At 43.1% G+C, this 16,237-nt stretch overlaps 1 protein-coding gene across 1 annotated transcript in view; it reads left to right on the top strand.

Moving 5' to 3' along the window:
• Nucleotides 1–1,585: 1,585 nt before the first annotated feature.
• The window catches only part of LOC133370842 (IgGFc-binding protein-like), a 94,812-nt gene continuing 80,160 nt past the window's right edge, over nucleotides 1,586–16,237 (top strand). Inside the window, exons 1-9 of the mRNA XM_061597719.1 lie at nucleotides 1,586–1,634; nucleotides 4,553–5,770; nucleotides 6,706–7,046; nucleotides 8,801–9,374; nucleotides 10,326–10,927; nucleotides 11,407–11,974; nucleotides 12,593–13,182; nucleotides 14,516–15,095; nucleotides 15,963–16,162. Of these exons, the coding sequence (XP_061453703.1) occupies nucleotides 1,586–1,634; nucleotides 4,553–5,770; nucleotides 6,706–7,046; nucleotides 8,801–9,374; nucleotides 10,326–10,927; nucleotides 11,407–11,974; nucleotides 12,593–13,182; nucleotides 14,516–15,095; nucleotides 15,963–16,162 (4,722 nt within the window). The remainder of the gene's footprint in view (nucleotides 1,635–4,552; nucleotides 5,771–6,705; nucleotides 7,047–8,800; nucleotides 9,375–10,325; nucleotides 10,928–11,406; nucleotides 11,975–12,592; nucleotides 13,183–14,515; nucleotides 15,096–15,962; nucleotides 16,163–16,237) is intronic.

The following is a 16,237-nucleotide window of genomic DNA, read 5'->3' as shown; positions in this document are numbered from 1 at the left end:
AGCTCTAGTGGGCATCAGCCACCATCGCCTGCTGGAAAAAGCAAGTTTTAGTCTCACGGCTGAAGTTCAGCAAGGAGAGTGCCTGTCTAAGCTCATGCACGAATGTCATGCATAAAAAAAAAATCCCAAACAGATACGGAAGTGGGGCTAACTGCATTTAAGAATGGAAAAGAGAAAGAAATGGAAATGGGCACATTTGTTCATCTGTTCCCCACCAAAAAGCTAGAATACTTAGACTTGCCTCACAGCTAAGAATAATTCTTCCCGTTTCTAAAGCTTCCTGCCTAAAACCTGAATGAGGGTTATAGATTTTAATATCATCATACTAGGGCTGTCTATTGTTTAAATAAAGTTATCAGTATTTACAGATTAGAAACATCTGGTAAAATGCTGCCCTTTCCCCTGCCCTCTTAGAGCATTGGCTGGGCTACTAAAGAGGAAGCTACAATATAAGCCCAGCTACTGCAAGTGCTGAACTAGCCAGATGCATTCAGCAGGTAAGTGAAAGACTTTTCTTTCTTTGCTGAGTTAGCAAAGTTAGTCCCCTCTGAATTAGCAAAGTTAGTCCCCTTTGAATTAGCAAAGTTAGTCCCCTCTGAATTAGCAAAGTTAGTCCCCTCTGAATTAGCAAAGTTAGTCCCCTCTGAATTAGCAAAGTTAGTTATTAGGAGAAAGAGTGCATAAAAATAAATATATTAGTAAAAATATCATTAGAATGCATTATATTAGGTGATTTGCTTGCAAAAATGCATACATTGGTCAACAAAAATTTGTTTATTAGGAGAAATTTGTACTAAAATGCTGACGAATTTTCCTGAGGATTTTTTAAAACATAAAATTGCAAATTACTGCAGAAATGTGGAGAACTCAATTTAAGATTGGAAAAAATTATTTATTTATTTATTGCACTTGTATACCGCCCCATAGCCGAAGCTCTCTGGGCGGTTTACAGCAATCAAAAACATTAAAACATATATACAATTTAAAACATATTTTAAAAACAATTTAAAACACAATTTTAAAATTTAAAACAATATAAAAACAATTTAAAACACATGCTAAAATGCCTGGGAGAAGAGGAAAGGCTTGACCTGGCGCCAAAAAGATAACAGTGTTGGCGCCAGGCGCACCTTGTCAGGTAAGCATTTTTCAGTAATATTCACATTTTGGCAAGCTATTTCTCCTAATATTATGCAGTTTTGTATGTTGCTTTCACTAATTTATGCATTTTTATGCAGACTGTCCCCAAATATATTCTTTTTAAAAACACATTATTTGATTGGGCTACTACCTCACAAAATTTGGAGAAGTGTGAATTTCAAAGCAACAGTGTTTCAGTTTATGTACTGGTTTGAAACATGTGAATTGAATAATTTCTCATTAAAATACCACAAAACCATATTCCTCCCCATTGCTAGCCAGGTGAAGGGGACATGACAGCAGAATTCATATATTGTAATGCAAACTCTGGAAGAGTAGTTGTAGATGTTCAAGAGGCAAATGATCAGAGCAGCGTGTGGGACGGGGTGAGGGAAAATACCTTGAATCTATAGACTATCTGACTATCTTCTGCCATTTTGCAGCCATGGCAAACAGACTGCTGCTGCTTTGGACCTGGCTGGCACTCCTATGCGGTGAGTTTGGTCCTAACGAGGAACCACAGGGGGGACACTGCTTGCACTTTTTTCTCTGTGGGGCAGCTGGGGTTGTTGACAGAACAGGGATTTGCCCAGAGCCTCTCTGCTTGTATCCTGACAACGTTCTCCATGGAAAAAAATGATTCCAGTGCATGATCGTGGCTATCTGGCACAGAGCCTAGGGTCCTGTTGGCTGTGCTAACACATGCTCAGCCCCTACAATGGCAGGGAACCTGTTGCAGATGTTGGACTCCAACTCCAATTAGCCCCAGCCAGCATGGCTAATAGTCAGGGATGGTGGGAACTGTAGTCCACCAAGATCCAGAGGACACTGGTTCCCCATCCCTGAGGTCAAGAATTTACTCTGCAAACTCTGCTGTGAGTTAACACTCTGCTAACAATCCGAAGCCTTGATATATCAGAGAGGGAGCAATTGTTCTTCCATATCTATATCTATCCATCTAAATACACACACAGACATACACCATAATTATTTCCGTTATACAACAATGTGAGTAATATACAACATATAAGAATATACTTAACATAATAACAATATAATGTAAATAATATATAAGAATGTACTTGACATAACTAATATCACAGCAGAGCACTGCAAACAAATAGTCCTTGAACAATTTTTAGTGATTTTAAATCATAATAAAATTTGACCATTGCTCTATAAATCTGTTTGGTTGCCCATTTCTCTCTCTTCTGAAATACGTATGTTTCAATAATGTTACTATATTCCAAATGCTTTCAAACCAATCAAGAATTGGTTGTGCTGTACTCTTCTTCCAGGCTTTAGCAATAGTCAATTTTGCCACAATCAGTAAATTTAAAACAATTTTCAAATCTGGCTTTGGGACTATATCTTCCAAATAATATGTTGGGGTCATTTTAGTAGCCACTCATTTCTGAAATAGGATTTCAAATAGTGATCCAATATATATGAATTAATGCACAACTCTAGAATATGTGCAAACAATCTGACCATCACACACCCAGCATTTACCTTGTGCTGTTTGATATATCCTTCTTAGTCTATATGGGGTCATATACCAGTGATATTGAACATTGTAGAATTTTTTCTTTAAGTATGTAGATATGAGCCATAGCGGTATTTTAACCCATATCCATTATTCCAAAGTCAACTCTGGGTGAAGGTCTCTAGCTCATTTCCTCATAAAGGTTCCAGTTTTGGTATTCAATTTCATCATCATGGAATAATTATACCAATTAAGCCTTTATTATATTCTGATGTTAATAAGATTTCACATTAAGTTCCCTCCCTTAAAGGTCCATATTTCCCTAACAAGATCATGCCTGCCTTTTTGGAAATATTGATATAATCTGTTCATCAGATGAATAATTTCTGTAGATGATTTAATCTCTTGACTAGATTTTTTTTTTTTTAGCCCAGTCCACTTCTGCTTGGTGCTATGGTGACAAGTCCCCAAGCATACAATTTATATGTGATATAAATTCATTATAAAATAGTGATATATGAAATTATTAATCTGGGCTGATTGTGTTCCTTAATTTGAATCAAATTTAGTATAAACAGATGGTTACCTTGCTAACTATCTGTGCCCAGTTTTCTCCCTGAAACCTTAACATTGCCTTTGATTGCCTCTGTAAAATATAATTTTCTGACCTGTGTAACTGGATCCAGTTCATACCAGTCCTTAAGAGATGCTAATCGTACAGCATCATCATAATTTCATAAATTCAGAGCTCCCATTCTTCCATATTTAGTTTTTTAAATATAGTACACTTTCTGCCACACATGGAGGTTTTTTTATCCAGGTGACATCCAAAATAATCTTATGCCATATTTTCAAGGTATTGTATGTTGTGGGACCCATAACGGAATATTCATAAATAGAAACCTCTGTATGTTATTTATGTTGACTATTGCCATTCATCCCATCCAGGAGACTGGCAAGGTGCTCCAGTATCTAAGTTCAGATCCCATCTCTTGGTTCAATTTATCATAATCGATAGTAACTAATTGTGACAGGCCACAGTAACCCATGTTCCAAGGTATTTAACAAGTTATTTGTCCAAGATGCGTTCATTATTCCTACTTATTCTTTTTCCATTTCTTCATCTACATCTAAACCTAACTGTTCAGCTTTTCTGGGATATATTTTATATCCAGATATTTCCCCATAGTCATCCAAGTTCTTCTTTACATATTTACATGAGATATTTGGACATGTTAGTGTTAAGATAATGTCGGCAGCATACAGTAACTTTTTTGTATGCATTAAGCTGGATTGTATTCCATAAATTTAAGAATTTTCTCTGATCAGTTCAATAGCTAGAGCTAGAGAGTTTCAATAGTTAGATGAAACAATAGGGGGTGAAGATGTGCATCCTTGCCTGGTTCCTCTAGGGAAAAAAAGGTTCTGACAGATGACAGTTCACAAATACCTGGGCTGTAGGGTTTTTCATATAGAAGTTGGATCCAATTTTTAAATGTATATCTTTCCCAGGTAACAAATAAAGGTTCAAGCAATCCTACATTCTTTCATTCCAATTTGATAAGTAATTCCATTTTCCAACAAAGCGGTTATCTCTTTCCTACATTCCCTGACCCTAATTATCTGTACTAAATTCCAAACTTTAATCAGCCAGGTTTCCAGTTTGGTTGGTTCTTATTTTTTTCCCCATGCTCGACATAAAGTCATGTGAGCTTCTGTTACATGATGAATTAACATTTTTTGATCTTCCTATCACTTCCTTGATAACCAAATAGCATTATTAAAATGTTCCTTTAATTAATCATTTTTTCTCCATTATCAGTACTGATGATTTTTTGTAAGATGGGACAATCAGATCAGTCTGTACACAGTACGCCATATGTTGCTATGTGATTATCCTAATTATCCCCTCTTTCTGCCTTTCAGGGTATTGTGGAGCAAGTTCCCATGGGAAGGAATTTGTCACAGCCTTCCTGCAGAATTATTTGGCAAACCAACCCAATCCCAAGTTTGAGCTGCTTATCACTGGATATCATCCTGCAACCACTGTCACAGTCACAGTAAACAAGTCTACATTCCAGAAAACAGTTTCTGTCAATGAGAAAGAGACAGTGTCAATTGTTATCCCAACCTCCTTGGAGATGATGGGATCCAACATCTTTGATGGGACTGTGCAGATCCAAGCTGACAAAGATGTCTTAGTCTTTTCCCATAATTATAAGACTTGTTCAAGTGGTGCCACAGTTGTGTACCCGGTTCAGCAGCTGGGTACATTGTATTATGTGGTAACCCCAGTGGGGGATCAGTCAAACACTTTCAAGGAATTTGTAGTTGTAGCCTATAAATTTCCCACTCAAGTTACCATTCACTTGAAAGGGGCGGTGGTATTCAAAGGGCAGGTTTATGCTGCAGGGAGGAAGCTTGTTGCTGACCTCAAAGCCTTCCAAGCAATCCAGCTGCAAAGCTCCGTTGATTTATCTGGTACTAAGGTGGAATCAGGTGCACCCGTGGCTGTTTTGAGTGGACACAGCTGTGCTCTGAAATTCTCATTTTGCGACCATGTTGTTGAACAGCTCTTGCCTGTTTCTAGCTGGGGCACCACCTTCATAGTTCCCTCACTATCCTTCCAAACTAGATTTGATATTGTGTATGTAGTCGCCTCCCAAAATTCTTTGATCAAATACCAATCTGGGCCCACTCAAATCTCCCGTCGTGCAGTGGCTGGGCAAGTCATCCAGTTTGAAACGAAGCCTTCTCAGCCACTTTACTTCACTGCCGATGCAGGGATCCAAGTCCTTTTCTTTTTCACTGGTAACAATAAGCAGTACGACCCATTCCTCATCAATGTCCCAGCCTTAACAAGCTACTGCACATCATATCACATTGATGGGATAAGGGAGTTTGATAATTTTGCTGTCATCATAGCTAAATCTGTAGATTCCAGTGGGGTCATGTTAGAGAAGAACGACATTGCAAACACCCAGTGGAGACCAGTCCCTGGGACAGAATATTCTTTTGCTGAAGTCAGTTTGGGAAAAGAAGCGAGTGCCCTCTCTGTAGAACATCCCAGCACTCCTTTTGGGCTCTTCATCCTTGGAGGTGCACACCAGAATGGCTATGGCTCTGTGGCCCTTTGCTCTTGCAGTAAGTATCCTAAATTGTGCACCTAATTTAGACTTCTGTGCTGTGAATGCATAGTTTGACTGTATAGTTAAAGTAAGCTACATCTTTTTTAAATACCATATTCCTTGCCTGCGGCTTCTTCCACTTCCTATGTTTTCATCTTTTTTCCCTTCAGCATTGCATGCTGCATTTTAACATTTGCTGCATGTTCACAGTTGGGCATTGCCAAGCAACCTTATAGGCAGCAATTGAAGGGCCACAGTGGGACAGGGAATGGAGCTTTAGGTGGCACTGTTGTAGGGTCTAGAATGGTTTGCTAGTTTCCGCTGTTCCATTCAGACCAGAATACTTTCCCAATATAGATTAATGAACTGCCAAATAATCTTAATTTGATGAATTCTGACTTTCTGTATTATTACTGGGACCCAAGCATCCCAATTTTTTTTCCAGAGAGAAAAAAGGTGACTAGAAAGCTGCAGTCAAAGTCCAAGACTGCAGTAACTGGCTGGCTGGTTGAAATCATTATGTGAAATCCCTCTCTCATATTAGCCCCTCCTTAGTTCACTGTCTCCTCTAGCTTGTGTCCTCCAGCCTCTCGCTCATTCACCTACCTGTTTTTTTCCTCCATTGCCTTTATCATTCTTTCAACCATCTTGTATTCCTCTTCCCTGTCTCTCAGGGTCTGCTTCCACTCCTCAGCCTCCCTGAGAAGCCTACTCTCCCCTTGAATCTGTGTAAGACCTTAATCCCAGCCAAACTGACAACTTCCTCTTCCTCCTCAGAAGGCAAGTTGAAAACGCCTCAATTGCCTTGTTCCCTGAACACTTGGAATGCTCATGTGCAAGCAGATAAGCAGCTATTCAGAAGTCTATTTTACTTTGGTATATCCTTTGACTGCTTGTGGTATCCTCTGCTAGTTACTGACAGTCCTTATTTTTGCAATTGTTCCACTCTAGAAACACCAGTATCTCCCTGCAGCTTGATCCAGTGCAGGAAGAAGGAAAAATGTGAGATCATAGAAGGCCGCCCGGTGTGTGTGGCAGAGTCTGAATCCACCTGCAGAGCACAGGGAGATCCTCATTATCTCACCTTCGACGGAAGGAAATTTGACTTCATGGGGACCTGTACCTACACTTTTGCCAAGACTTGCAGCCTGGATGAGATGCTTCCTTCATTCAGTGTTGAGACCAAGAACGAGAACAGGGGAAATACTCGTGTTTCGTATGTCGGCTCTGTGACCGTCACAGTCTATAACATCACCATAAAAGTGGTCAGAAATGAGAATGGATTTGTGAGGGTAAGAGTGGAAGACAATCTTATTTCTGTTTTTCTCTTGCTTTCCTAAACTTCCTTTGTTTCCCAAGAGTAAGTACATCAGAATCTATTCTACTTGCTGCTTGCTTTTTTTTTTTTGCACGCTATAACGGGAGGAAAACGATCTCTAGGATATCCCCCCTCTCACACATGCACACCTGCTTGCTAACCTGAACTGGCCACTGTGCCGCCTGTTGAGGTTCCAGTGAGCTGCCCACTCTTTTAGATTGAAATGATTTTCCCTTCAAAATTCTCACTTCTCTGAATTTTGTAATGCAGCTCTCCAGCCATGCAATGTGTGCCAAAATCCATATACTAGGTGAAAATAACATAAAAAATGCATTATCTTCGGGAAAACTTTTCTGCAAAAATATGTATATTAGGTAAGCTTGCGTACAAGCAGGGAGAAAATTTGCACAAAAACATTGATGAATTTTCATGAGGACATTTTAAAGAAAACATGCAAATTGATGGGGAAATGTGGAAAACTGAACTTAAGAGTATTAAAATGAGAAAATGAGAAGATCCAACACTGGCAGATGTTCCCATCCCTACTGCCAAGGCACAGAAAGAGGACCTCTCCTGTTGCAGCCATTAGTCATGGTAAAAGGGAGATATTAATGACAATGCTGCCAAGTATGACCCCCCTCCCCCCAAAAGAAAAGAGTATTCCTCCATTGTTTGTGGAAACTGATTTTTCCGCTACACCCTGACCAATGCAAGCTGTCTGATTCAGGTGTACTATCAATAAGCTCTAATTTTGAAGTGAATTTGGGCCTCGCTGCTTATGCAAAACACCTGAGGCGTTTCAAAAGAAAGCAAGAGAAGTATGATGAGGTTTGTCAAAACCCTGAGCTGCCTTATACCGAGTCAGACCGTTGGTCCGTCTAGCTTAGTACTGTCTACACTGACTGGCAGCAGCTCTCCAGGGTTTCAGGCAGGAGGTTTTCCCAGCCCTACCTGGAGATGCCAGCAATTGAATCTGGGATCTTTTCCATGGAAGGAAGATGTTCTAGCACTAAGTTACATCCTATATACTACAAAACATATCTTGCACCACTGAACTACACACTATGCAAGTTCTGCACATCCCTGTTAAAGCAATCTATCTTTACTGAGGGGTGCGTGTTTCCCAAACATCTCTATTTTAAGTCCGTCTTGTTCAGAAAAACATATGATGGCTTTGTAAGCAGGGGTGTAGTAGTCTGGGGGAATGGGGTGTGTGTCTTAGACCCTTTAACTTTTGGGAGCAGGGTCACAGCAGGGCTCCTTGTCTCCAGTATCCTACTGCATGAAAGGGGAGTGTATTAACCACTGAGAAGAGTCTTCTAACATGCTTCCTTGTCCTTTCCTGCTGATTGGAGACAATCAGGGTGAAAGGAAGTGAGTCAAACCCTGAGAAGTCTCTTCTTAGCAGCTGACATTCTTCTCTTTCATACTCATTGGTTCCTAGGGATGTCAGTTGTTGTTCTCAACCCACCAGCACAAAAAAGGGGGGGAGGGGTGTGGCTGTGACTATCATGTAGGGACCTTGCTATTCTGAATTTGCCACTGCGCTACTGTTTGTAAGAAAAATGGGTTGTATGTCCAGTTAAGTTTTACTCTGTGTAGACCTACTGAAATAAACGGGTCCAAGTTAGTTGTATTCATTAATTTCAATGGGTGTACTCTGACTAACATTCGATACAATCCAGTGACTCCTGCTGCTGTTGGCTTCATCTCACTTCTGTCTTGCAGGTGAACAACCAACGGTTCCAGCTGCCCATCTCCCTGAATGAAGGGAAACTCCGTTTCTATCAGAGTGGGAGCTCTGTTTTCATTGAGGCCGATTTCTCACTGAGGGTGTCCTATGACTGGAATAGCTTCTTAGCAGTGAAGATCTCAAGCAGCTTTTCAGAAAGTGTGTGTGGCCTTTGTGGCAACTACAATGGAGACCCTGCTGATGACTTCAGCACCCCTGAAGGGTCATTGGCTCCCAGCCCTGTGGAGTTTGGGAAGAGCTGGAAAGTGGAGGATGGGGACAGGTTCTGTTGGGATGACTGCCACGGGGAATGCAAAAGCTGCTCACCACAGCTGATTGAGCAGTATAAAGCTGAGCCATTCTGTGGCTGGATCAGTAAAGGAGGGGATGGCCCATTCAGCAAGTGCCATTCAGTAACTGACCCAAACCCCTTCCTGGAGAATTGTGTCTATGACCTCTGCATGAACGATGGCCTGAAGGATCTGCTGTGTGAGGCACTGAAGAGCTACGCAGTTGCTTGCCAGGAAAAGGGAGTTGCTCTCTCTGACTGGAGGACCCTCACTGGTTGCTGTGAGTGTCCCTGAGAAAAGTGTAGCAGATTTTGCTTTAGTTGTATCGCTAATATGCTTGTCCTCAGATGTCATGAAATTCATCATGTCTAGCCAGGGCATTTCATCTTCTGCAGTTCTGCGCACAAGGACTTACACAATGAGCCCAGCTCAGAATTGGATTCTTGAGGGGGAAAATAGCTTATACAAGACAAGTTTCTTGTCCTCACTGTTACAGAGACATGGTTTGAAGTGACTCCAGAATGAGAGGATGATAGAGGCAGAATCTCTGTTAATTCTCTAACTGAAAAAAGTCACCCATTTGTATAAATATAATGTAGATGCAGCACATCCAACATGAAAACCAGACTATATTAGTCAGGAATAGGGAACCTGTGGCTCTATGGATGTTGTTGAACTTCAACTCCCATAAGCCCTAGCCAGCATGATGGACAGTAAGGGATGATGGGCATTGTAATCCAGCAACATCTGGAGGGCCAGAGGTTCCTTATCCCTGATAGAAGTGATCATAGCAGCAGCAGCAACATCCACAATAGCATCTGCAACCACAGGGGAAATTTGCTTTTGTTGATCTTGATGGCCATTTCCATGTAGCAGCAGCAGAAGGATTGAGTTAGATGGGCTAGGAAGGCAAAGTGAAGTCCATTATTACATCTGTAAAGACAACTTCCTCCAAGAAGCTCAGGGAGGTGCATATGAGATTATCCTGTTTTATGTCTGCGATACCGTGAGAGGTAGGTATTCAACCTTGATTGCGGCCCCTATCAAGAATGTCAGTTGCCAGATGGCATCCAGAAATGCCACCCTGTTGGCAACCCCACCTGTCCTGCTGCTGGTGACCCTCATTCAATGGACTGGCCTTTGATTTCCAAGGCACCTGTGCTAGAATCCAACACTGTATTTTAGTCTTTAAATCTGTCACTGTTGACTGGCATCTTTTCTCTTTTGACAGCTGAATCTTGCCCTGAGAATAGCCATTATGAAGCCTGTGGGTCTCCATGTCCTGCTACCTGCAACGACCAAGCTGGGCCACAGAACTGTTCCTCGTGGTCCTGCGTGGAGACTTGCCAGTGTAAGGAGGGCTTTGTGTTGGATGGTGGGAAATGCATTCCCAAGGCTGCCTGTGGGTGTGTGTTTGAGGGGAAGCCCATCTCTCCTGGTGAGCAGTTCTGGGGAGACCACACGTGCACGAGTCTCTGCATCTGTGAACCACAGAGCAAGCAAATGAAATGCCAGCCTGCCAGCTGCAAGGATGGGGAACAGTGCAAGGTGGAGAATGGCATCCAGAACTGCTACCCAACCAGCTATGCCACCTGCTCTGCTTCTGGCGACCCCCACTACATTACCTTTGATGGCCTGAGGTTTGACTTCCAGGGCACCTGCGTCTATCAGTTCACCGGGCTATGTGAGAAGCAGAAGGACCTGGTTGATTTCCTGGTTCTTGTCCAAAATGAGCATCGAGGCAGCCAGTCCGTGTCCTTCACCCGACTTGTAGAGATCAAGGTTTATGGGACATCCATGGTGATTAGCAGAGACAACCCTGCAAAAGTCATGGTGAGTTAATCATAGAAGTGGGGAGCCTCAGGGCCAGAGGCCAAATTTATCCCCTCAAGCCTCACACCACACCCTCTCTCCAACCACATCCCTTCATTCCAAGCCACGCCCTTCAGCAGCCATTTCTCCATTTTCTCACAGTATCAGTTCTGTCTATTGTTGGTGAAGTATTTCAAGAAGAACAGGTTGATGGATTCACTTGACCCTCATAGATCCCTACAGCAAGGGTGGGGAACCTCAAATCATCAGAATGGTGTGTTGTGTTGTAAATCTCTATGCTCTGAAGCAGCCATCCTCATCCTGGTGCCCTCCAGATGTTCTTGGACTCCCATCAGCTCCAGCCAAGGGTCAGGGATGATGGGAGTTGTAGTCCAAAACACCTGAAGAATATGACGTTGGGGAAGGCCGCTCCAGAGACATCATGGATTACAAAGACACTGCTGATATTCTGAGCTCTCCCTTTTTGAATGGGCCTCTAGGTGAACGGCTTGCTGACCAACCTGCCGTACAGCATCGGAAACAACAAAATCTCCATGTTCCGGGTAGGGCAAGAGGCAGTGATCCAGACTGACTTCCAGCTGACAGTCACCTTTGACTGGGAAAGCCGGATCACTGTGACTGTGCCCAACACTTATGCTGGTGCCCTTTGTGGTCTCTGTGGCAACTTCAATGGCAACAAGCAAGATGAGATGACCACGAAAGATGGTAAAGTGGCTCCAAATCCATCAGCCTTTGGTCAGAGCTGGAAAGTGCAGGAGGTTCCAGGCTGCAGCGAAGGGAACCAGGGAGAATGTCCTGCTCGGTTGGCCATACAGAAACAGCAACGGCAACTCAGCAGGGAGTGTGGGCTCATCCTAGCCGAGAGCGGCCCTTTCAGAGAGTGCCACAGCAAAGTGGATCCAGAGGGATACTTCCAAGATTGCGTGACTGATTACTGCTTCTTTGAAGGCCAACAAGCTGTGATCTGCCAGCTCATTGCCAGCTATGCAGCAGCATGCCAGGCAGCTGGGGCAACCCTCTATCCTTGGAGATCTGACACCTTTTGCCGTAAGTTCACATAATCCTGAATTATTCCCTGAAATGTCTCGAATTTTCTTAGAGAGAGCACATGGTAATTTATCTGAAATGACACACACAGACACTAATATTGCTTCTTTGTTTTTGTGTCATTTCAGATAAAACCTTATGTCAAACCTCTCCCAGCTGAAAGAGTCACATAGGGGTGTTGCATTGCCCCCATGCTAGGCCTTCAGTTCTTGAGGGATCCGATGGAAAGGAGGATGGGACTTCTGTAAATCAGGTGGAGGTACATATTATATAAAAAAAGAGACTACCACTGAAAAGCGGAGGGGAGAGATGAAAACGTATTGTTTGGTGGTACATAGACGCAGATGGGATTAGTAGGTCAAAGCACAACTTTCAGTCTGGAAACTGTCTATGCCATACTTGGGAATCATGAGTCGGAGAATGCTATTGTGCTCACATCCTGCTTGTGGATTCTGGTTGGCCACTGTGAGAACAGAACGCTGGACTAGGTAGGCCTTTGGTGTGATTCAGTAGGGCTCTTCTTATGCTTATAACCCCATTTAACATGTTGTCCCTGATATTTTCCCCTCAGCTATGTTCTTCCTTTCAGTTGATCATTTTCCTGCTTCCATTTGGCAGGTCCTTCATGTGCTCCAAATAGCCACTACGAGCTCTGTGCTAGAGGCTGTGCCCAGACCTGTGTCAGCATTTATGTTCCTGTCCCTTGTCCAGCTAAGTGCCAGGAAGACTGTGTGTGTGATGAGGGCTTTTTGTTGAGCAGCAATCGATGTGTTCCTGAGTCCCAGTGTGGCTGTCTCCATCAAGGCCACTACTACCTGGCAGGAGAGACTTTCTACCCAACATGCCAAGAGCACTGTGTGTGCCAAGCTGGGGGGACTGTGAACTGTGCAGCATTCTCCTGTGGACCGAATGAGGAATGTCGGTTGTCAGATGGCATCCAGAAATGCCACCCTATTGGCAATGCCACCTGTTCTGCTGCTGGTGACCCTCACTATCTTTCATTCGACAGACTGGCATTTGACTTCCAAGGCACCTGCACATATACTTTGACTAAGACCAACTCAAGTAACCAGATCCTGAGATCCTTTACTGTTAATGTGGAAAATGAGGCCTGGGGAAACAGGAAGGTCTCAGTTACAAAGATGGTTTCTGTCACAGTCTACGGTATTACACTTACGTTGCTGCAGAACAAACAGGGTCAAGTCAAGGTGAGTCCATGATACAAGGGCAGGCCAATCTTTAGACCTTTAACCATCCCTTTAAAACAATTAAGATGTGGTCCTTGTTCACTCATTCTAGCACGGATGAATAAATCTGACAATTTCTGTTTCTCTCAGTTTCTAATTTTTAGTTTAGTTTAGTTCTACAATTTAGTTTAGTTCTACAATTCAGCATCAATTTTTGATTTTTTTAAAAAAAAGTTAGTATGAAAATTTGTCAGCATTTTATTGCAAATTTCTGCTAATATACAGTTTTGTATGTACTTATGTCCAATATACACATTGATGCAATCAATTTTCCCTTACCGCGATTCATTTTTGTGTGTCATTTTCACTAATATACACATTTTTGTACACATTATTTAGTTGGAGAACTGCACTGCAAAATTCAGAGAAGTGAATGACATTTTGTGTATGGTTTCTGGAAATGTGAATAGTGTAGATCTGCATTAAAATGCAAACCAAACTGAATTTCTCCCTTTACCTCCATTCAATACATCCAATTCAATAGCATAGTGAAAAGCAGTGTGACACTCTTCTTTTCACCATGAGAAGAACATCCCACTTTAAGCTGGTTGCCTGCACAAGGGAATGATCCTGCAAGGGCTTTGTTTGCATGGTTCTTTCCCTCCTTTCTCGAAGAGGAAAAAAGAATGAAACTTGGTCCCCCATGTGATTGGACACACTAATGCATAAGGCCTGATTGACACTAGAGTTATCCATACAGGAGACGGGAGGATTTCCCACTATTCTTCCATTATGTTGTTGTGATGTTGTCTATGATAAATCTATGAGAGGGCACAGAGTGCTTAAAGCAGGAATGGGGAACCTGTGGCTACAACTCCAGTAATCCCTGACCATTGGCTATGCCGGCTGAGGCTGGTGGGAATTGGAGTCCAGCAACATCTGGAGGGCCACAGGTTCCTTGTCAAGAATAGCAAAAGGTTGATTGACCTCAGTGATATGTATGTATATCACTATATTTCAACCTTGGGTCCCCAGATGTTGTTGGAGACCCCTGCACATTTTGGAATCCAGGAAAATCCACAAGTACAAGAGGCTTCCTCACTGCAGACAGTTGCCCTGGACCATGTGGAGGGTGACAGTGATGAGGACTGGATGGGCATGGAGCTAGCATGCTCATGCACAGACTCTCTTCTTCTCATGGTTACTCAAGCCCTATGCATAACCCTGAATAGGGCTAATATGATTGAGAGAACTGGGATGAAATATGATCCCTCCATTTGCTTCATGAACATTCTTCCAATGCTTAAAACCTCACCCCTACTCAACCAGAGAATGTGCTGCTTCCTTCCTGCAGGTGAACGGTGTGATCCACATCCTCCCCATAACTGTTGCTGCTGGGCAGATCAGAGCCTATCAGCATGGCACTAAAGTCCTGATACAAACTGACTTTGGTCTCATTGTGAGCTACGACCTGGTTTACCATGTGACAGTCACCGTCCCAAGCACTTACCAGGGCCAGACGCGTGGCCTGTGTGGGAACTACAATGGACGGAAAGATGATGACTTCCTTCTCCCTGATGGCAGGACAACCTCTGATGTAGCTGCATTTGGTGCTGCCTGGAAAGTTCCAGTCCCTGGGGCAGATGGATCTTGCTCAGATGGATGCTCTGGGAACAGCTGTCCAGTCTGTGAGGAAAAGAAAGCAGACATTTTCAAACAGCGCAACTACTGTGGGATCCTCACTGCATCTGACGGTCCCTTCAGTGCTTGCCACAGCAAGGTGGACCCGAGTGTGTACTTCAGCAACTGCATCTATGACCTGTGCCTGGGCAACGGGGACAGCCAGGCCTTGTGTCAGAGTATCCAGAGCTATGTGTCTGCTTGCCAAGAAGCCAGGATCCTTGTCCAGCCCTGGAGGAGTCTGTCCTTCTGTCGTAAGTACTGGTGACTCAGCATTGGGATGGGCATAACTGGAGAAATGAAATGGGAGCAGCATCTGAAGTGACTTCCTATGACTTTGGGGCACAGTTAAAGGTGTGTGTGTGTGTTCATTTGTAAAGCCCTAAATGCCTTAGGCCTTGCATACTTTATCTCTGCCCTCTGACAAGTTATCATGGTAGTACAGACTGAAAGGCACCTGGGTTGGTCCCACTGCTAAAATGCTTTCCCCAAGAAGTCAGGAGCACTCTACTACCTCCATTTATGGAATCCCTCCCATCTCCTACAGACATCTAAACATTTTAAGAACCACCATTATGATTGTCTCATATGGGCCAGTTTTCAATGGCTGGAGTAAAATGAGATAAGCAAAAAAGAAAAAAAGATCAGCCTAAATTTTCACTCCTACTTTCTGTCTTAGAGTTGCGGAATAAAACAGCAGTCTTATGCCACATCCACACTAGATACTTATTCCAGTCATGTCTTCCTTCAAAGAATCCTTGGAAGTGTAGTTTGTGAAGGGTGCCAAGAGTTGTTAGGAGACCCATATTCCCCTCAGGGAGCTCCAGTTCCCAGAATTCTCTAGGAAGAGGGGCTGACTGTTAAACCACTCTGGCCATTGGAGCTCTGTCAGAAGAGCAGGAGTCTCCTAATAACACTCAGCACCCTTCACAAACTACACTTCCCAGGATTCTTTGGGGGAAGCCATGACTCCTTAAAGTGGAATACATGTCTGGTGTGAATGTAAGAAAAGAAATGTTCCATCCTTTTCCAGTCCCTGTCTCTGACTTCGCTTACCAGCCATCTTAAGTACCATTGGGAATTTTTTAAACTTACACATATGTGTTTCTTTTCTGATTCAGCTCTGAGCTGCCCAGCCAACAGTCACTATGAGATCTGCACCACCCTCTGCTCCACCACTTGTGCCAAGATCACAGACCCTGCACCATGCCCAGAGACCTGCGCTGAGGGCTGCCAGTGTAATGATGGCTTCTTCTTTGATGGCCTTGGCTGCGTTACTGCCCAAAACTGTGGGTGCTTAAAGAATGGACGCTACTACAAGGTAGCTGGCCTTCCTACCCTCCTTTTTAATATAATGTATTAATTAATGTATTAATGCTTCTTCTTCGACCAATGA

The sequence above is a fragment of the Rhineura floridana genome, chromosome 15 (assembly GCF_030035675.1).
Source record: "Rhineura floridana isolate rRhiFlo1 chromosome 15, rRhiFlo1.hap2, whole genome shotgun sequence".
Lineage (NCBI taxonomy): Eukaryota > Metazoa > Chordata > Lepidosauria > Squamata > Rhineuridae > Rhineura > Rhineura floridana.
This window is presented reverse-complemented; position numbering and strand designations above follow the sequence as displayed.